The 22,150-nt window shown below is 46.2% G+C and overlaps 1 protein-coding gene across 4 annotated transcripts in view; it reads left to right on the top strand.

Annotated features, from left to right (window-relative positions):
- The first annotated feature begins 10,990 nt into the window (after window positions 1-10,990).
- The window catches only part of MMP23B (matrix metallopeptidase 23B), a 19,541-nt gene continuing 8,381 nt past the window's right edge, over window positions 10,991-22,150 (top strand). For 3 of the 4 annotated variants that reach the window (XR_014685177.1, XR_014685178.1, XM_084494770.1), the window contains exons 1-7: window positions 10,992-12,164; window positions 15,275-15,423; window positions 17,238-17,377; window positions 18,256-18,423; window positions 19,426-19,590; window positions 20,471-20,581; window positions 21,568-21,694. Coding sequence is in view for 2 of the 4 variants with exons in the window: in XM_084494770.1 (XP_084350896.1) it covers window positions 11,991-12,164; window positions 15,275-15,423; window positions 17,238-17,377; window positions 18,256-18,423; window positions 19,426-19,590; window positions 20,471-20,581; window positions 21,568-21,694 (1,034 nt within the window). In the remaining 2 variants the exon portion in view is untranslated. Of the gene's footprint in view, window positions 12,165-15,274; window positions 15,424-17,237; window positions 17,378-18,255; window positions 18,424-19,425; window positions 19,591-20,470; window positions 20,582-21,567; window positions 21,695-22,150 lie in introns of all 4 variants that reach the window. The other variant, XM_084494771.1, reaches the window with a different exon arrangement.

Here is a 22,150-nt window from a genome sequence, read left to right as displayed (position 1 = left end):
CCTAACCCTAACCCTAACCCTAACCCTAACCCTAACCCTAACCCTAACCCTAACCCTAACCCTAACCCTAACCCTAACCCTAACCCTAACCCTAACCCTAACCCTAACCCTAACCTACCCTAACCCTAACCCTAACCCTAACCCTAACCTAACCCTAACCCTAACCCTAACCCTAACCCTAACCCTAACCCTAACCCTAACCCTAACCCTAACCCTAACCCTAACCCTAACCCTAACCCTAACCCTAACCCTAACCCTAACCCTAACCCTAACCCTAACCCTAACCCTAACCCTAACCCTAACCCTAACCCTAACCCTAACCCTAACCCTAACCCTAACCCTAACCCTAACCCTAACCCTAACCCTAACCCTAACCCTAACCCTAACCCTAACCCTAACCCTAACCCTAACCCTAACCCTAACCCTAACCCTAACCCTAACCCTAACCCTAACCTAACCCTAACCCTAACCCTAACCCTAACCCTAACCCTAACCCTAACCCTAACCCTAACCCTAACCCTAACCCTAACCCTAACCCTAACCCTAACCCTAACCCTAACCCTAACCCTAACCCTAACCCTAACCCTAACCCTAACCCTAACCCTAACCCTAACCCTAACCCTAACCCTAACCCTAACCCTAACCCTAACCCTAACCCTAACCCTAACCCTAACCCTAACCCTAACCCTAACCCTAACCCTAACCCTAACCCTAACCTAACCCTAACCCTAACCCTAACCCTAACCCTAACCCTAACCCTAACCCTAACCCTAACCCTAACCCTAACCCTAACCCTAACCCTAACCTAACCCTAACCCTAACCCTAACCCTAACCCTAACCCCTAACCCTAACCCTAACCCTAACCCTAACCCTAACCCTAACCCTAACCCTAACCCTAACCCTAACCCTAACCCTAACCCTAACCCTAACCCTAAACCCTAACCCTAACCCTAACCCTAACCCTAACCCTAACCCTAACCCTAACCCTAACCCTAACCCTAACCCTAACCCTAACCCTAACCCTAACCCTAACCCTAACCCTAACCCTAACCCTAACCCTAACCCTAACCCTAACCCTAACCCTAACCCTAACCCTAACCCTAACCCTAACCCTAACCCTAACCCTAACCCTAACCCTAACCCTAACCCTAACCCTAACCCTAACCCTAACCCTAACCCTAACCCTAACCCTAACCCTAACCCTAACCCTAACCCTAACCCTAACCCTAACCCTAACCCTAACCCTAACCCTAACCCTAACCCTAACCCTAACCCTAACCCTAACCCTAACCCTCTAACCCTAACCCTAACCCTAACCCTAACCCTAACCCTAACCCTAACCCTAACCCTAACCCTAACCCTAACCCTAACCCTAACCCTAACCCTAACCCTAACCCTAACCCTAACCCTAACCCTAACCCTAACCCTAACCCTAACCCTAACCCTAACCCTAACCCTAACCCTAACCCTAACCCTAACCCTAACCCTAACCCTAACCCTAACCCTAACCCTAACCCTAACCCTAACCCTAACCCTAACCCTAACCCTAACCCTAACCCTAACCCTAACCTAACCCTAACCCTAACCCTAACCCTAACCCTAACCCTAACCCTAACCCTAACCCTAACCCTAACCCTAACCCTAACCCTAACCCTAACCCTAACCCTAACCCTAACCCTAACCCTAACCCTAACCCTAACCTAACCCTAACCCTAACCCTAACCCTAACCCCTAACCCTAACCCTAACCCTAACCCTAACCCTAACCCTAATACCCTAACCCTAACCCTAACCCTAACCCTAACCCTAACCCTACCCTAACCCTAACCCTAACCCTAACCCTAACCCTAACCCCTAACCCTAACCCTAACCCTAACCCTAACCCTAATACCCTAACCCTAACCCTAACCCTAACCCTAACCCTAACCCTAACCCTAACCCTAACCCTAACCCTAACCCTAACCCTAACCCTAACCCTAACCCTAACCCTAACCCTAACCCTAACCCTAACCCTAACCCTAACCCTAACCCTAACCCTAACCCTAACCCTAACCCTAACCCTAACCCTAACCCTAACCCTAACCCTAACCCTAACCCTAACCCTAACCCTAACCCTAACCCTAACCCTAACCCTAACCCTAACCCTAACCCTAACCCTAACCTAACCCTAACCCCACGCTAACCCTGAAAACCTTAAAACCTTAATTCCCAAATTCTTAAAATCCTATCCATTAAAAATCCAACCCTAAAAATCTTAAAATATTAAACTTAAACCCTGATAACGCTTACCCTGAAATCCAACCCTACTGCCCTACTTCTGAAACCTTAAAACCATTAATCAATCTTTGGAAAATAACATAGGCTCAGGAAAGGATCTCAGTAAAGTAGCATTTTTATTTCATATTACAATGGTGGGGGTCCACAAGCAGGAGGGTGCCTACTAATTCCATACACAGTTTATATACTTTTTTTTTTTCCTCCCAAGGACCGGGACCCTCCCCTGTTTCCCCATTAACTGTGCAATCCAGGTTCATACTCTACCTGGTGCTTCACAGAAAATACACAGCTGCTGGTCTGTTACAAGTCACATTTCTTTTGAGGCTTTTACTCTTCGAGGTGGTAATGTTTCTTACACCGTGATTTCCACCTAATGGCAGTAAGGATTCTGGTTGTCTGCATTTTACAAGGTTGTCTGTTGTAATAAATCACTAAGTCCCAAATAGGATTACAATCAAAGTTTACAATTTATTAAATGAATAGAGGTAAGCAAACAGCACTGGGTGCACCAGGAGTCTTTGCTCCACCAAGACGCACACAAGTTACATCAGGCGGCTTGTTTTTATGCTCCTAGGCTAATACATATTCATTACTATTCCTAGAAAAGGCAGGGTTATTATAATTAGTTCCTGGAATCCGAACCCTCCCACTGGCGCATGCGTATCAGTCTCCAGTGGTCCCTCTGGGGGTCTCTCGTACTGAAGGCTCCTAGTCTTCTTCCCAGGCTTTTCCCTTGTCCTTCTCCTTTGTTCATCTTGGCTGGATGTCAGAGACTTGCATAGTGCCCCATGAAATAGTCATAACAGTTAGCAGTTATTCTGAAACCCCTTTGTTCTCTTATCCCCTATTGACACGAATTGCTGGACCATTCCTTTGCAATATACAAGAACTGTATACATTAACCACTCTGTTTTTCTTAGACTTGTGGTTATACAAGAGTATGTAAGACAGAAGGTCACATTTCATCATATCATGAGGCCCTAGCATTGTTCCATATTGACACGAATTGTGGAGGAATGGTTAAGTGAAATAGGACATGTGGATGTTGGGCAGTTAGGAGGCAATGGGCTAGTGAAGTACCGTACTCAACTCACATGAGTCTGGCACGTACGCAGCTGGCCGAGAGCCAATCAGGATCAAGGACACGATGCCCTTGAGCGATTGGGAAAGTCCCTAAGGCGGGACGGTGGCTAAAAGAAGGAGGAACAAACTGAAAAGAGCGGGAAATATTAGCCAATGCTGAGCTTAGTTTTTGCAATATGTATGAGTTGATTATGTTCGAACTGGATAAAAGGCGACTGAGCTATCCATTAAAGTTGAAGTTCATTGTTCACTCATATTGAGCGTCTGTGCCTTCCTTCCGTCGACAACAACGAATCAGATGAACACATTTCACAATCCCCCATCTCCTTTTTCATGGTATTGATTTGTGTTTTCCTTTCCAGTCGAGTCAATACTTGCCGAATTGATATCAATTTTGGATCTTCGTTTGTTTTTATTATCATCAGGGAATGGGTTTTCTCTTTCCCTGGTTCTGGGTCAACAGGTACAGCAGATATTTGCATTTTTTGTATAACCGAGTGTATTAGTCTGGTAATACAAGGTATTAAACATGGAATTCTTAACAATCCTCCACATATCCCCAGTAAAACCATCCTTATTTTAGCAAACCAATCACCGCCCATAAAGCCCCCCCATAATCCTCCTAGATTGATTCCATTTCAAGTTTGAACTGGGACATATGCAACGTTCTTCATGTCTTTTACAAGTTCACTTACAGCTTTTCCTTCTGTTGTGGTTTAACCCGGCCAGCAGCTAAACACCACACAGATATTCACTCACCCTCCCCCCTCCCTCTCTGGGATGGGGGAGAGAAATAGGAAAGTGAAGCCTGTGAGTTGAGATAAAGACAGGTAAATAATAATAACAGTAATAATAAAGACAATAATGATGATAATAGTACTACTACTGTTGTGTATGAAAACAAGTGATGCACAATGCAATTGCTCACCACCCGCTGCCCGATGCCCAGCCTAACCCCGAGCAGTCTGGCCCTCCTCCCCCTTTGGCCAGTTTGCTGCACTCCCAGCCTGCCCACTGGCAGGACAGAGTGAGAAGCTGAAACAACCTTGGCTTGGTGTAAGCACTGCTCTGCAACAATTAAAACATCAGCATGTTATCAGCACTCTTCTCATCCTAAGCCAGAACATAGCATTCTACCAGCTACTAGGAAGAAACACCATCATCAATCTCTAAACAGCAATTACTAAGGTTAAATTTTCCACAGACAACTCCTTCCTGTGCTAGTAAATAATCCAAGGCTAAGTGATTTTGATACAAAGCAGTTCTCATCTTGGTATTTTGCTTTGCAATTAATCCAAGTGCATCTCCAGTTTTATTTACAACTACTTCTATTACAGCTTGTAACCTAATTATTCTATTAAGCATATATATTGGGGTCCTATAGCCCCAGAACCCATCTTCTGCCCACGTGGCTGGATCATAATAGGCAAACACCTTCAATCAAGGGGCTGGGCCCGCTTTCAGGGTCAATTCGGGCTTGTGTTACCGTTCAGCCTGTCGGGGTGATCCAGCTCCTGGAAAACGAATCACAATTTTATATGGGTTTAAAAAAATAGGTTCTTTTGTTATTTTCTTGGGACAACCTGACCTTAGTGCGGGAGAAGTCCAGTCAAGGCCCTCTCACTCAGCAGTCAATATCCATAGGGGTTGCCTCCCTCGGTAGACCATACACACCGCAGTGGAGGGTCCTGCCCCGGGTCTTGCCTTCTCCCTTTCCTCCCTTCAGGCTTGTCCCCTTTATCTGGTGCCCTTAATTCATGCAGAGCCTCATTGCCAGAATACTAGTCCGTCTTTACCCTTAGTTTCAGTTCCCTAGGAGTGGACTCAACCCTCCAAGCTTTGGTAGTTATTGGTCCCTTTACTCTGGATGCGTGGGTCCAACCCCTTTCTGCTGTTCTCACAGCTGTTTCAGGAGTAAGTAAAACAAGGTACAGTCCCTCCCATCAGGGGTTCAATGATTCTTCCCTCCAGGTTTTTATTAAGACCTTGTCTCCTGGTTGTATCTTATGAATAGTAAATCCTAAAGGTGGTGGTTGAGCCATCATTCCAATTTCTCTTAGCTCTTGTAATCTCCTTCCAATAGTAATTACATATTTCTGGATGATACAATCCTCAACTACATTGTTCCCTAGAGGCATCCCTTGAGAATAAGGCATACCATATAACATTTCATATGGTGATAATCCAGTCCCACTGTGTGGTTTAGTTCTTATGTTTAAAAGTGACAATGGTAAGTATTTCGTCCAGTGCATTTGTGTCTCCATCATTAACTTAGCCAATTGTTGTTTTATCATTTGATTCATTCTTTCTACTTTCCCTGAGCTTTGTGGGTGCCACAGAGTATGGTATTCCCACTGAATACCTAATGATTGACATAATAATTTTATTATTTTAGAAGTAAAGTGTGTGCCCTGACCAGAATCAATGTACTGGATATGCAATGTACTGGATAGCATACTACATAGCATATGCCCTATAATTCTGCAAAAATCGTAAGGGACCTGGAACCACAAAGTAAACACACAAAGTAGCATCATCATCCTATCCATAAACATGCTATAACAATTACTCACCTGAAGAAGAGCTGCATGCAATACAGGCACCTACTACTAGATTGCTTTACTATGACAGATCCTACTAGTTACCACCTCAAAAAGATGGGCTTACCGGTCTCTACTTGGAAACACATCATTCCATAGACTCTGACCCACCTAAAGAACCTCTTTAGCAAACTGTGCTAAATATCCCTCTATTAAGTGAATTCCAAGCACTTAAAAATCTAGAAATCCATAGACTCCAACCTGCCTAAAGAACCCTGCAATCAACTGAAGGAAAAACAAAGCACTTGCCCGCCAAAGAGCAGCCCAGGCAGAATGAGCTCTCTGATGGGATGCCTGCAAGTCATATACCATTGCACCCCACCCCAAATCACATGGAAAAGGGGAGGGGCCGTGCATGAGAAGAGGTAAAGAGAGCAGGAGAAACAGCAGCCCTGTTTTTGGTATGGCTTAGGTCTACACGGTGGAGCACAAGCAACCAGGCTGTTTCGCTTCAAAGACTTACCTTAGCTTTGGTGAAGGAAACTGACTGGGCTGACAACCCTTTCACCTTTTTGCACCACTCCACAACATGGGGATTTTACCTCTCCAAGGCTGCACGAGGGAAGGGCAGAAACAAGATGAAAAGCACATCCTGAGGCACCTCATAACCACAGCCTACCTACTGCAATACTTTTATCTCTCTTCCCAGCTGCCTTACCTCTGCTGCTCTCCATCTCCAAACCACATTCTTTTTAACTGTCATGCAGAGTGGCAGTCCTCCAGGCACCATAGAGCGGCACCATATTTTCTTTATTATCATTTTTTAATTTCAAAACAGCAGTCCACTTCCCTCTGGAGATGGACAGCAGGCCAAGCCAGTCACCAAGTTGCCAACACAGAGCTTCACAGTTCCAGAAGGTGCTCTTTCCTTTGACTGATTCCTTATAAATGTTATCTACCACTGGCAAAAGCAATAAAGAGACTGCAAACATGCACTGCCACGTTTGATAAACTTCATGTTTTTAATTTTATTATTTCAAAAGAGCAGTCCACTTGCCTCTACATCTGTGAAGTAGATCAAACCAGTCACTGAGTTGCCAAACAAGAACTTGACAGTTTCAGAAAGTGCTATTTCCTTTGACTGGTTCCTCCCCAAGTGGGACCCTAGAAAACACGTATGGAGCCCCTTTCTCCCATCAAAAATTGCCCCAGCGGAAGCCTTTGGGGACACCTGAACTCCCCTGGGGATCCTTTACGCAACACCACATGCAACCGGACTCTGTCTTCGCTCTTTCTGAACAACCCTAAATGTATCCCTAACCGGAACACTGAGACTAATTTAAAATAGGAACCCGAAAATATGTACAGAGACACTTTCTCCAATCAAAAAGTGCCCCCAGTGGAAGCCTTTGGGTACAACTGAACTCCCCAGGGGAGCTTTTATGCAGCCCCATATGCAACTGGACTCTCTGTGTTCACTCTTTCTGAACAACCCTAAACGTAACCCTAACTGGAACACTGACCCAAGTTTTAAATAGGACCCCAGAAAACGCATATGGAACCACTTAGTCCCATCAAGATGTGCTCCCAACAGAAGCCTTTGGGTGCACCTTTACTACCCAGGAGAGCCTTTACACAACCCCACATGCAACCAGACTCTGTGCCTTCGCTCTTTCTGAACAACCCTAAACGTAACTGTAACTGGAACACTGAGACAAATTTAAAATAGGACCCCAGAAAACGAGTATGGAGCCCCTTTCTCCCATCAAGAAGTGCCCCCAACGGAAGGCTTTGGGTACACCTGAACTCCCCAGGGGAGCCTTTAAGCAGCCCCACCTGCAACAGGAATCTGTGTCTTTGCTCTTTCCGAACAACCTTAAATATAACCGTAACCGGAGCACTGAGCCAAACCCCAAGTGGGACCCTAGAAAACACGTACAACAACACTTTCTCCAGTCGAAAAGTGCCCCCAGTGGAAGCCTTTGGGTACACCTTAATTCCCCAGGGGAGACTTTATGCAACCCCACATGCAACTGGACTCTGTGTCTTTGCTCTTTCTGAACAACCCTAAATGTAACTGTAACTGGAGCACTGAGACAAATTTAAAATAGGACCCCAGAAAACGAGTATGGAGCCCCTTTCTCCCATCAAGAAGTGCCCCCAACGGAAGGCTTTGGGTACACCTGAACTCCCCAGGGGAGCCTTTACGCAGCCCCACATGCCACTGGACTTTCTGTTTTTGCTCTTTCCAAACAACCCTAAACGTAACCCTAACCGGAACACTGACCTGAATTTTAAATAGGACCTCAGAAAATGCGTACGGAACCACTTTCTCCCATCAAAAAGTGCCCCCATGTGGTGGTTTCGCTCAAGTGGGCAGCCGAGCTCCACCACAACCGCTCTCTCACTCCCCCTCTCCTCAAAGAGAAAATACAACACAGAGAACTCGAGGTTTGAGATGAGAAAGGTTTAATTAAAGGGAAAGGGAATGGGAAGAAAAAGAAACAAAAGAAACAATAAGTCCGCACGGAAGCACAGAGAGAGGGAAAAAATATATATATTCTCTACTTCCCATTAACAAGCGATGTTCAGCCACGTCCTAGGAAGCAGGGCCTCAAAACGTGTAGTGGTTGTTCAGGAGGAACAGCCCCCTCCCCCTAAGAGCCCCCTTTTTATTGCTGAGTGTGACATCAGGTGTTATGGAATATCCCTTTGGTTGGTTTAGGTCAGCTGCCCTGGCGATGTTCCCTCCCCATCACTTGCCCACCCTCAGCCTCCTGGGGGCTTGGAAGGAGTCCTGATGCTGTGACAGCACTATGCAGCAATAGACACAACACTTGAGTGATATCAGTGCTGTTCCAGCTACGAGTGCAGAGCACAGCACTGTGTGGGTTGCTGCAGGGAAAAGGTGACTCCAGCTCAGACAGACCCAACACAATATTGTGCGTTATATGGCAGCTCATTTTAAACTGAACATCTTGGCAACTAAGATTGAAAGGAGCAAACTGAGGCTGAGGTGTTTTAACAAGGGAGCTGTGTTGTGTGGGGCAAATGATCTGATTCTTTCTTTCCCCCAAGTCTCCAGCTGACACCGTAGGTTTGGTGCAGCATTTGTTCCCCTCTGACAGCTGTTTACAAACTGCTTTTTCATGTGACTTTTATTGCATGCAGAGATCTCCAGATAAGATCCACAACTGTGCAGAAAATCACAGCTCCCTGAAGATGGTATCCATGTCCTCATCACTGCTGCTGACAGCAAACCAACCCCGCTCTGTCCCTCGCCTTCCATTCCTGTTCCCCATTACACCATATGGATTCCCTCAGACTGTAAAGTGTTCCATTGCACTTCGACGCTGTGCAGAAGCCAAAGCCAGGAATGTTTTCCTGTCCAAATATAGTCAGGCTGACAGTCCTTGCCTGTAGTCCAAGCCAAATATCCATGCTTCAGAACCTGAGACCAGCAAAATTCAGTAGAACTCCAAAGTCACAACTGCACTTCTCCACCCTTGTATAAAGGCAGTCCTTTCATGGGTCGGGCTGCCTGATAAATCATGGAGAATATTTTCAGCTTTAAAGAACCAAAGGTAAAACTTGAGTTTTGACTGTCCTCTTGCCCTTGGCATGGAGCAACACTTGTTCCTAGGAATGAGTCTGGGGAGTTGTCTGAAACACCTGAGAAAGGCTTCAGAAACAGCGAGGTTCTCCAGAACGTGCTTTTATTAAAGATCTAGATCGTAGCTTTTGGGGGGGATCTGAACCAAGACACTTATCTTATAAAAACCTTTGCTTTCTCTACAGGGGGACAAAGGAAATTCTTAGGTCCCTCAGGCTATGTGTTTGTGAGTTCTCAATTCATGTTTTAAAACCCAGGTCCACCTGTCATCTTCAGGACCAGAAAGGCACTAACGGGGTGCTTGGAAGTCCTGGTTTCAGGCTCCTGCTCTGTGAGATTCCTGCTTGACCACAAGAAAGCCTCCTACACAGTGCTGCGGTCTCAGCACTGACCACAAGTGCAGGTAAGGTGCAGATAACGGCGCTGCCCTGCCCTCAGGACAGATATGAAGCTAAATGCTCAGAGACTGAGACACTCAGACACTCTGGCAGGAGGAGAGGCTACACATAACACTGCACAGGGTACATTTTTCAGACAGCGCTGACTTGTACGAGCCTTATGAAGGGCAAGTGCACTTACTGCTGTTGCGCAGTTGCATGACTGAAACTCAATGTTCTTCCAGCACTGTGTTTGCTAGCAGTATTTCTTCTGAGCCAGTACTACTTTACTGGAGAAAAGTTCTTGGCTAAAGTTTCAGTCACATTCCAAGGCAGGTCTCTGCTTCAAGATTCCCCTTCTCTATCAGTCGTCTGCAGTCTGCAGACTTACAGAAACCGCTTCAGGTGCCTGAGACACTGCTGAGTTGCGGAGCTGCTCAGTTACCAGTTTCTTGCTTCATTCTCTGGTCTTAAAAGCCATCCAAGGTGCATTTGCACCACTTGGGGGCTCCAAAGAAAGCACGGGTTGGGGGTGCTCAGGCACAGGCATGTCCCGTTCCACAGCTGTGCTACTGGGATGCGGTGTAACTCCCTGCAAAGTGGCAGCTAACAGCTGAGATGAGGCAGGATTTCAGACTGATGCAGTTCAGCTGCTTTGGTCTGTAGGTGTTAGAGCCCTGTCCCCTTGCTTTCTGCCCTTTCCTCCCAGTTCTATGCGAAACTGCCTTCCGTGTTACTGCTCCTTCTGTCCTGGTGTCTGAACAACTCCTGTGCTTTGCCCACTCTGCAGAAAGCGTGGTTCTTGTCTGGGGGGGAGTTTGGTAAAAACTGGAAAAGAAAATGTTCATGGAACTACGCACGGGCTCTTTGGTCATCTTTATTCTGAGTTGTTTAAGAAGTCTGGGCCAGCTTTAGTCCCAAAATACGTGAACACTCTGAAACGTCACAAACCCGATTATGAACTAGGAAAAAAATGTCAAATTAGATTATTTGTAATTACTTAATGTACAAGAGGTTTCTGAAACCTTTCCGTCTTTCAGATATGTCCTAGGAATGTTTCTTACTGGCACCAGAACTTCCCGCTCCCTGCCTTTGCTGGAGGTGGGAGATGGCAGCGAGTTCCTTTCCTCTGCCTGGTCACAGCTGTCCAGCTGAGGACCCCACCTCCGAAGTGCCAAGTGTCCAGTGCTCTGTGACCAGGCAGAAATGAAGACCTGAGAATTTCTGAGTAAGCTTTTAAAAAGTCACAAACTGACTCAAGCCCACAACCCAGAGGTGTCTTAAAGGCTCCAGCTGCTCTAGGCAAACTGGCCACCTTCCTTCTCCAAGTCTGTCTGCGGTGCTTGAGCTGAGGTACCCCAAACAGCATGATTGTGAATGAATATTCCTCTCTCTGAGCATAACACCCCTTACTGGGTCACTCCCAAGTACACAAGGAATGTGCAGGAGTCACTTGCCAAGTTTCATGGATGAGGGAGCTGATGTTTACTTTGATCAGAGTTTGTAAACTCCCCGACCAAAATTTCCAGAGTGGAGAAAAGGTTCTTGCTCTCGCCCAGCATCTCCTTTTTCATTCTGCTCCTGAAGCCAGGCTGTGACAAATGACAGCTCCGCTACCACAGAGCACTGTGAGCAAGCATTCCGCGGGCATGATGCTGGTTTCTGGATTCCTTTTTCTGCCCCCTCCCCCAATTTCTTCATTACATAAAGCTGACAACTGCAGATTTGTCCTCTGCTGATTATACAGGCAGTTAAAGAGAAGAGTTCATGTCCATCCCAGCTTGTTTCAGTTTGCTCCTTCCCCACCAGCCCAACTTTCAGCTGCAGTAATCTGATACTGCTTGGCAGAGGCTAAGAGAATGAGAATTTTTGGCACATTGGAAAGAGGCTTAATGTAAAGTCAGCTTTTTTTTTTTTTTTTTTTTTTTCCTTTCCTTTTTTTTTCTGAAACTCTCGTGGTTCTGCACAGCTCTGGCAGTAGCTGCAGGACTCCTCACAAATGCTCCAGATGCAACTGTGAGCAAAAGGATTAGCAATGCATTCTGCAAAGGGGATGCCTTAGGAGCTCTCATCTCCCTCTAAAAAGTACTAAAGACTGACATGGAACAAATAGAACAACTTTCTGCAAGCAGAAAGAAGAGCTTCAGCTTCCTCTCAGTGGACAAGAAGAGCAATGGCTATCGGACCCTCGTGGGATTTTTGTGCATATTCCCTGTGGTGGCTTTGCTGGCTGTCATGGGAGATCCAGCTGGAGCTGCTGTTCAGAAGAGTCAGGTAGGGAAAAGATCAAACTGTAAAAAGCTTGGAAGGGGAGTGGGGATATCGTGTGTGTGTGTGTGTTGTTTTTAGAAGACTGATAAATTCAGGAAGCAATCTAACCGATGTGTAAGTAAGGCAACCAGATTTATGTCTATTCAAGCTGCTTTTTGCAAAGGATCCTGAGAGGATGCATCTAAATGAAATCAGATTGCTAGAGGTGTGTACACAGCTTGCAGACGGCCAAGTGGTGCCTGCACAAAAGCTTTGTGTTTGCCCTCAGAACTTGAGCTCTCCTGAGCACCTCTGCTCTCCCAGCCCGCTGTGATGTGGCACACACACATTCTGGTTTCTGCAGCAGCTGAGATTCCTAGGAACTCCAGAGGCAGGGCTCATGGTGTAAGATTGAAACTGGGAGTTGGTGCTGGACCTACAGAAGGTAGTAGCTATGTTAACTCTTTCAGGGCCTATCTGTTAATAAGATAAGCTGGGACAGACTCGGCTTCGGGTGGAGCTGTAGCAGGACTCTGGGACTCTCAGAGGTTGATCTTAATCTTCACTTTTAGCTTAATTTCCTCTTTCAATTTTATAAAAAGAAACAATTCAAGAGCTTTTATCACTTCCTGCTGTTTGTGTTTATGATGACCCTGGCAGTAGCATCCCTCATTTGCATCATGTATTCAGGGCTCTTCTTAACTTGGTTCTGAGCCACAGAGTTGTGTTGCTGTTTAGTTTGAGTGGGGAACTGCACAACTAGGAGAGAGAGAGGAAAGAATTACATTCATTACAGTTCAGTGAAGTAAATTAATGGAGGCCTGACTGCCCGGGGTGAACAATATAGACGAGGGATGCTGACCAGTGTCTGCCTTTATCTGTGTATATTTTAGTGTTTGTTGAAATTGTTGAGGGAGTTGAAACATCTGTCCTTCTTGCGGCATGTCCCAAACTTTTTGAATACTTAAGACCTTACTCCACAGTCGAGTGGGCTTCCTCCTGGGAATTGCTGACCTCTTCTCCAGTTCTGAATATTCCCATAGTCTCGGCTCTTTGGCATCCAGACAGATCCTTTGATCCAAATTACACTGTGTAATTTTTAACTAGATCATTCCCGTTTCTGTCAGAACCTTAAACCTGAGCTGCAGCATGTGTGTTAGGCATTGGTTCTGAGTTGAAAAGCTGACTGTCTTCTTATACCCTACACTGGTGCAATTTATAGCCCCATGGCAGAGAAGGCAGAAGCAGTGCTCATCACTCAGGCCCTGCAGCTGGTGGCTCAGTGCTATCACAAAGTGGAAATAGCACCAGTTGGGCTGTGCATACAGAGGCCAGAAAGAAATGATCTGTGTTCTGCTGGCTTTGCTAAGGAGCAGGGGGATCTATCACAAACAGACAGCTACCACAGGGTGTTAATGTCTGACCTCATCCCCTTATCAAGACTCCTGAGTCAGAGCCTGCAGACAGAGCAGGAATTCCCAGTACCAGCAGTCCTGGGCTGGTGATGCCAGAACGAGCGTGCAGTCAGGCCCTGTGCTGGCAAGGGATCAAAGAGAAAGGAACAGAAGAACATAAGGTAGGATTTGCCAAATTCTACCCTACTAGAAAGAGATGCAAAAAGGAGGATAATACCTTACTATCCCATAATTATGAGCTAATCTTCTCCAGGCTTCTCTTACAGCTCCAGCAGAACTGAGCCTACCAAGAAATACAGGTTATCCAGACAGGCCCCAGCGTAGAGCAAACTAGGTGACAAAGGTTAAAAGGGAGAAGTGACCCCGAGTGCTCATTCAAGAGCAAATTGGCATTGGAAGGCTCCCAGAACTGTGATCAAATAATGCCCTGCCAAAAGCTTGCAGCTTTGAAGGTACGATAGCTAGTGTCTCTCTGTGCCATAGGTGACACTGTGTGGCCTTTGCATGCCTTACATTTGCTCTGATGAACCCAAATTGTGAGTCAGGCCCTTGGCTGTGCTGACAGACGGGCTACAATAGAAGGCTGTCCCAGAAAAGAAAGAGGCTGAGATTAGAGCAAGCAGAAGCCAGTGCAGCATGCAGACATTAGCAGAAGAAACTGGTTTCCTGTTGGGATAGAGTCCCTCAGCCTTTCTCCAGTCATGACTAGCTGCAGTCATGGAGCGATTTGAGCAGTGTCTGGCAGCTGCAGCTTCTGGCTTCCTGTCCTTCCTTACCATTGGCTTGCTGTAGGACAGGGATCTGCTGTTTTGCCTCTCCAAGCCTTAGCTGTTCCATGTGTAAAATGCAGACTTCTGTAGGATGTGCTGGGAGGTTGGACAAACTCAGACTGGTGCAGCTTTTGTACTGTTGCCACTGTACATACTGCAGTGTTGGTCTCGGTGCCTCAGGAGCAAAGATGACCCAGAGACATTCGGTGTCTTCCTCCTGAAAAAGGAAGCAGAACAGGTGGACTTCCAGGGATCTATGCTGGTCTCATTCTTTTACCTCTGCTGCTGTAGGTGGAGTCAGGCATGCCACCAAATGTGATGTCTTTTACTGTGTGATGGCTTTAAATGCACTCCAGGGTTTCCAGGGCTCCAATTTACTTTGAAAGCATTTCAGATCCACAGCCCAGCTTTATAAAGAGCTCTCGCACAAAGGGTTGCCTGTTTGACTCATTTATCCGGTGCTTCATTTCTTCTGCGGTTAGGCTGGAGAGCAACAGCAAAGTGGAAAGGAAACGAGGGCTTTTCAGGAAGAGCTGCAGCTCTGCTGGGGCCAGAAGCTGTCTGAGGCCTTGTTTCTGTTCCATCTGCGCTGCTCTCCAGGAGAGGAGCAGCTGCAGTGCCCTGTCCTGGAGTTATGCAACAGCTCAGGGGAACCTACAGCACCGATGCTCTGGGAGCCAGCACCGAGGGGTGCTGCTCCCTTCTTGCACCTTAGTGATACCCCAGGAATTCATAGCAAAGCCCCTCTTTTGCTCTGCCTTGGTTTTGTTCAGTGTGCTCTGACAGGCACTGAGCAGCCGGTGTGCCAGTCCCTTCTCCTGGACACCATGAGGGAGGGCTGCCCGTGTTCCCCAGCCACCACGTGCCCCACACTTGGTAGGTTTTCTTCTGTGCTGTTCTATCCTGCAGTCTCTCCCACCTCCTTCAACCTCCTGTTTTGTCTTTTAAGGAAGGTGCCACATCATCACCTGGTCTTCATGGAGCAAGCACCTCTGCTTTGTACAGCCCAGCTTTCCCACCTCAGCCTCCAGCACGGAGAAAGCGATACACGATCACACCGGGGCACTTGAAGTGGGATCACTTCAACCTGACCTACAAGTATGGACTTGCATCAGCCCTTACATCTTTCTAAGTGACCGTGGGCATGATATTAACCATACGAATACTGCTAATCCATTTGTCAGTGAGTGGATAGCTGCTAAAGGTGCTCTAAAGCAGGAATTTTTTCTACTAATGTCCACCTCTCACCTTGGCTGTGTGCTGAGCATCCCCACTGTGTTAGAAGCAAGTAGCACATGTGGCAGCAAGCTGAGACTAACAGTAAAACTGTTAGGGGGCAAATTGAGGCTTCCCAGAGCTAGGGCTGCCCGCAGAAGGTAAGGAATTGAAACTGGCTCTGCTGTGCTGTTATTTTTAGAAGAACTCCATCTGAACCTAAGTCATCACTGAGGGAAATTGCTGTTGAAAGGTTCTGTGATTTCAGGAGGATGGAGCTCCATTAGTGTTGAGTGCTTTTAGGAATCACTTTCTTCCGGCTGTCTTCCGGAAAGCACACCAACTCTCAGGTTACTAATAAACAATAAAAAGCCTTTGGCAGTTCTAGGGTGAGTGAATACTAACCCCACTGTTTTCAGACTTTTCTGCCAGTGAAAGTGGCTGTTGAGCATAGCGGTGGAGCTGTGTGTATGTGTAGTGCTGGTGCTACCAACGAGCAGGCTGTTACTCAGAGTCAGACCTAATGGACTGCTGTGGATTTTCACACTGAACTTTCACGTTGCTGCCTGGCTGTACTGCTAGCATTAGATTTGTTAAATCCCGTGTGGTGCTTAGCCTCAGGGCAGCACGCTTCCTGCATTCAACAGTGGCTGAACAGCCCCTGAAACTGTTTGTTGAGCTGTGGTGGCAGCATCCTGGACAGATGATTTTTCTCTCTGGGAAAATATCTATGGCATTGGTGAATGTTTTCAGGAGAGCTAGTGTGAGCTCAGAGAGAGCAAGGTTCGGGAATCCCCTTGGAAGCAGTTTCAGAAGACGAGCCCTGGCAGGTGGAATGGGGCTGTCCTGGTAAAGCTCAGGCTGTCAGGAGTCCTGGAAGTTTGACTGGAGAGGCCAGCTGATTCCTGCTGGCTAACAGAGCCATGCATCTTCTGGGAAACAATGGTGCCAAATCATTTTTTTCCCAATGCCTAATGTGCTAACAAAGGCCTTTTTAATGAGGCTGCTGACTCCAGCCTCTCCTTTAAAGTACAGAGCAAGCCCCAAACAGAGCTCTCGAGGGAGAGCCGCCATCCCCAGCAGGTAGGCAGCAGGGCTGGGCTGGCAGGTCTTGTCAGATTCCTGAAAGCATCCCAATTGCTGCACTGCAGGCAATTTGCTGAATGCAGATCTGCTTTTGGGGTAAGGTAGGTTTCTAGGAGCCTTGTGTACCTTATTGTGGTATAGACAGGGGTTCTGCCATCCTTCACTAGATTTTCTTACAGTTCAGCTGTATCTGTACCTTCAGCCTAAGCGAAAGCCTTAGTTTCTCTCCCAAGTGATGAGATTTTTCAAAGGAAATCTCTTGTTTTGCTCCCAAACCTTTGGAGCCCTCTTTCAAAAGTTCTGCCTAAGAGCATTATAGCTCAGCACGTGCGTGTGCGTTGTAACTGCGGTGATGGGAGGAGTTGTTACCTGATGCTGGAAGGCAGTTGCTTTCTCTTCCAGCAGCGCTGCACCACAGACAGGTGTTAGGATAAAGTGGATTTCCAAGAGAACCTTGTCTAAAATATTCTTAATATCCAGTCCAAGCTACTCCTGTGTGAACCTATTAGAGTGCATGGAAAGACTTGATTGCCTGATGCAGCCCTGAGAGCCTTTGTCTCACATGTGGGGAGGGACAAGCATTTTCCTGAGGTTGTTCTGTGTCCCTGCAGAATCCTCTCCTTCCCGAGAAACCTCATAAATGCCAGGGACACACGCAAGGGGCTAGCAGCTGCGTTCCGGATGTGGAGCGAGGTTTCACCGTTCAGCTTCAGAGAAGTGCCACGCCACATAGATAGTGACCTGAAAATAGGTGAGCTGCACAGCTGCCTGCACTGACAGGAGGCTGTTGTGTGCGCCGTCTGTCTGTCTGCTGCTCTGTCCTCTTCTTCCTGTCCTTCTGCCCCTACCACCACGCACAAGTCACCTCCTGACTTTCTCAGGCCTAGAAGAACGTTAGCACTGAGCTCCTATCTGCTCCGTCTCAAACCCAGCTGTACATTCTTCCTGGGATTTATGGCCTGTGTGCAGTAATTATTTCTTGTGCAGATGGCAGCAATATTGAAGTAACAAGAAGAGTTTCCAGTGTTTCGCAATAAGCAGTTCAGTCTGCTGTTGCATGAGGCTACTTCCAAGCACATGATAAACCTTCCCAGGGGCCTGTCCTGCTACCACTTGCGAGCTCCAGGTGGCCCCATGCCAGTGGACACAGGGTGCATTGTGAAGCTGTTGTGGTGCTAGCAAAAAGTCAGCAAGCAGCTGCAACTGTAAGGCTGTTTGTTCGTTTGCATGTAAAATTGAATGATTGCATCCTGGGGTTATCATCTCGCTGTCCTGAATCTTGGGGTTATCATCACACTGTCCAACTTCACTCAAAAAAAAAAAAAAAAACAAAGTTTCCTTGTGATTTTGCAAAGAGCACTGAGCATTCCTTTCTGAAAAATAGATTCCTTAGTGTGCACTGGGGACAGCTCCAAATCCAAGGTCATCACTGGGCTGAGCCTAGTTTGCCTCACAAGTTTCTTTGCATTTATTTTTCCTGTTGTGTTTGTAAGTTGAAAAAAAAAAAAAAAAAAAAAAAAAAAAAAGTGGGATACAGCAACAGATTTCTTAGTAAACCACAAGTTTACATGTCTCTGTCCTGGATGGGCTTTCCTGCTAGATACACTAAATCTGTTTCCTTTCTCATAGGCTTCTACTCCATCAATCACACAGACTGTCTAGAGTCTCTCATTCACCACTGCTTTGATGGAACAACAGGGGAACTTGCCCATGCCTTCTTCCCACCCAACGGAGAAATCCATTTTGATGACCATGAATACTGGATATTGGGAAATACCCGGTTCAGCTGGAAAAAAGGTACTATGTATCTCAGGGAGAACGTTGATGATGCCTCTAAGATTTAGACCTTTGTCCTGAGTGCCAGTTCTGCCAGATTCTCTACCATAGCAGCCCAATTCCATGCTTTTATTGCAGATAGTTCAGCAGCTGATTTGCATACAATTCAGCCACTTCTGTAAAACAGTAATAACACTTCTGACTTCAGAAGGCGAATGTGGGGCTAGTAGTACTTGTTCCAGTTACTGCATCTCTGCCCAAAGCTGAGCTAGCTCAGGTATTGGCTCAAAGGATGGAAAAAAAGTAGAATAAAATTATTGTTCTTCCAAGTCACGTCAGTGAGATTTAGCAGAAGTCTTTAAGAGCCAAAAAAATCCACTGACTAAGGATTCCTGTTTAATGTGCTGATAAGTTAAGCACATGTGCAAGCTACCCCCTTCAGACGCTCTCTTTCCATAAGCAGTTGGATTCAACACAGGAATTGTGCGATACTGCTGTGGCCTCTAATTATGCAAGATACCAGGATAGGTGTCAGTAATAATAGCACCTCTTTTGAGTCATCCTTCAGCTAAAATCCATCCTGTCTGGAAGCGGACTTCAAGGTGCTACCGAGAAGCTTCGGTTCAGCCCCACAAGCAGAAGTCAGCTGGAGGCTTTTTTAAGCTGGAGCGTTCCAGCTAGCAGCCTCACCCCCAGGCAGTCAGTTCCAGTTACAACTCAGGGCTGCAGGAACAAAGCAGCAGAAAGCTGCCAGGAGGATGTGAATATTACAGGGCACTTGGCCCCATTTCAAACATTGCTCTTTCAGAGCAGTCCTCCTATAGTCTGGCAAGAACTGCTGATCAAATTAGAAGTGCGTATAAATAATTGGCTTGACTGCACCCAAGCAGCTACAGAGAAGAAAATGGGCAGCCTTTCCTAAGACCACACCTTCTAAGTGCTAAAATATTTCCTCTGGTTTTACACCAGGATTAGCAAATGTACTTTACCACAGTCAGCTTTTTTTTTCCATTTCTCTTCCAGGTGTTTGGCTCACAGATCTGGTACACGTAGCAGCTCATGAGATAGGCCATGCCTTAGGACTCATGCACTCCCTGAACCCCAATGCCCTCATGCACATCAATGCCACTTTGACTGGGAAAAAGACCATCTCTCAAGATGAAGTCTGGGGTATTCACAGGCTTTATGGTAAGGAAGGCAGGGTTGTGCTTGGGATTTGGCAGGACTAGGCTATAAGCCAGGGAGCAGTATCCAGGAGGAATCCTATTCCTTTTTTATGCAAAGTGGAACTAAAAGGAGGTGTAGCATTGTCTGTTTCTGGCACTGATAGTTTCACATGTCAAAGACAGAAGGCCAGCCACAAATACGTTACTGTGGGGTATCTTGCAGGCTTCATGCTCCCACCTTCCCCCACAGCAGGTCTGAAAGCCGCTTGACTGACCCCTCAAACCTTACATCCTCAGCCTGCGCTGAGCAACTCCAGCACAGGCACCGCAGCGTCTCCTTACATCTAGATTGTTGTGCTGCAGCCCAGCACCACCTCTGGGCACATACTCTGAGCCATGCTTTTGTACCTTGTACTGTGCGTCACCCAAGACAAAAGGCTAATTTTAGCCATGGAGAGTCCCGACAATGCTTTTGGACATTTGCTAACATGAAGGGAAGGGAAAAGCTTGCATGCAAAGAAAGGGAGAAGGCAAACAGCTGTCAATTATTCTCTTGGCTGGATTGGGCTGTTACCAGAACATAACAGAGCTCTGCAATCCAGACAGGCTGTGGGAAGATGCTCTGGAGGTCCAGAACATTTGCCTGCCACTCTTCAAATGCTGCTCTGTTTTTATCACTGATGGTATTGTGCTAAAGTAGCACAGTATCTACCCCCCGTTCTTCTAGTAAAGGCTTCCTGCTCTATTTATTTTACTCCCTTTTTAGTTCCCTTCCCCTCTCAGCACTATCATTTACATTGAGCAATCTGATTTTGGTGAAATGTCACTTTATTATTTCTTCGAGGGAGAGGGAACAGTCTGTCCCACCAGTTGCTCTAATGCCTTGTCTCTTTCTGTTCCAGGATGCAGAGACAGATTATTTATGTGCCCATCATGGGCACGAAAAGGTTTCTGCGAGACACGCAGGAAGCTGATGAAAAAGCACTGTCCCTCCACCTGTGACTTCTGCTACAGTACCATAACTTTTCTTCTGGGGTTTTGGGGGGGGGTTGCAGAGGGAGGAGGTAAAGCTTAGCAGCCCTTGCTGCAGGGGTAGGCAGGATCTTTACACCAGAGACCAGAGGATGCAAGTGACTAGCCCCACCCAGCTCTGAGAAGCATAGCAGAGATGCCCTCCTATGCATCTGAGCCAAATCAAGGCTTGGAATTAGGACTCGGTTATTATGTTGAAATATTTGTGGACTAGACCATTGAACTGTCCCGTTCTTCCCTAGTTTAATTGAACCAATGCTAGGGAGTTTCTGAACACACAACTACTCCATGTGCCTCAGACTGCTTCCCGTTTGGACCTAGCTGAGGAAGTGATGCTGGTGTGTTAAATTGAGAGATAAGAGATGCAGTACAGTACCCGATGCAGTGATGGGACAAGGACAAAACAAATGACATCTAAAGCACAGCTGGACTTGAGCTGCTCCACAGAAAAGGAGATAAAATATGTTAATCACCTTGTCTAGTCTCTCAGTTTTATTAATTCAGACAAGGAACTAATACAGGATCATGTGAACTTACTGCAGCTGTGGAACTGAGTTCTAGATAAAACCTGCTGCCCTTTAGGAGTTGCACCATATAAAATTAGTATCTCACCAGTACAGAGGTGGTTTTTTAGACCAGAATAATGCAAAAATGCAGTAAGATAGCTACAAACCCATGCATTCTAGGTGATTGTTCATAAACAGAACTTCTTTTTCCTTGTATATGAAATGAGCAAGTTGCTTTTTATCCATCTGTGTCAGTTTACATGCCATAAGCTAGTTATCTTTGCATATGAACAAGGTTAAATGTCTATCCAAGAACTGTTCAATAGGAAGTATTTTTAACAAATACTTCTAAGATTCCTTAGGTGATAACATAATGCTATGAAAGTGTTTGGGGATGACTGAATCTTGGTAATGAGATGTGCTAACATTCGTCATTTCTTTCTCTCAAATTCGGTGGACAGAATTCCCCTTTCCAACGGTTCCTCCTACTCTGCCCCCACCAAGGACAAAAACCAAGACTGTTTCCGAAGGCAGGAATGTCACCTTCCGCTGTGGACAGAAGATCATTCATAAAAAAGGCAAAGTTTAGTAAGTGCTGTCATTTATTTCAGTCCTTTAGGACACTTTGCAGCATACATAACAAAAGGAGGAAGAGTGAGGGCATATGACAAAACATTGTTCGTAAGACTGCCATTTGTCTTCTGCAGCATGTGACTCTTTCAGTTGGCACTCTGAGTAGAAAGAGGGGTGGCACGTTAACTGTGAGAAGGGAATGTGCAAATACTGTTTATAACATTGTGAAGTATTATAACATTGTGAAGTATTATTTTTGGATATTTTATTTGGATAACTGTGATATTTAATTTTAATTGGATAACTCTGGGCAAGTCAAAGTTACTGGCCCATATTCTGCAAAAAAACTGTCTTATGTTTATCCATTCACTAGCTTGCTAACTCTTACTAGTATAGGAGTGTGTTATTTCTAGATGTATCTAAAACTGAGAGAAATATGCCCAAGTCCCTGGGTTAGTTTAGACTCAGAAC

Source organism: Aythya ferina, assembly GCF_964211825.1.
Source record: "Aythya ferina genome assembly, chromosome: 21".
Taxonomy (NCBI): domain Eukaryota; kingdom Metazoa; phylum Chordata; class Aves; order Anseriformes; family Anatidae; genus Aythya; species Aythya ferina.
Note: the sequence above shows the minus strand (reverse complement) of the source record. Positions and strands in the feature narration are given on the sequence as shown.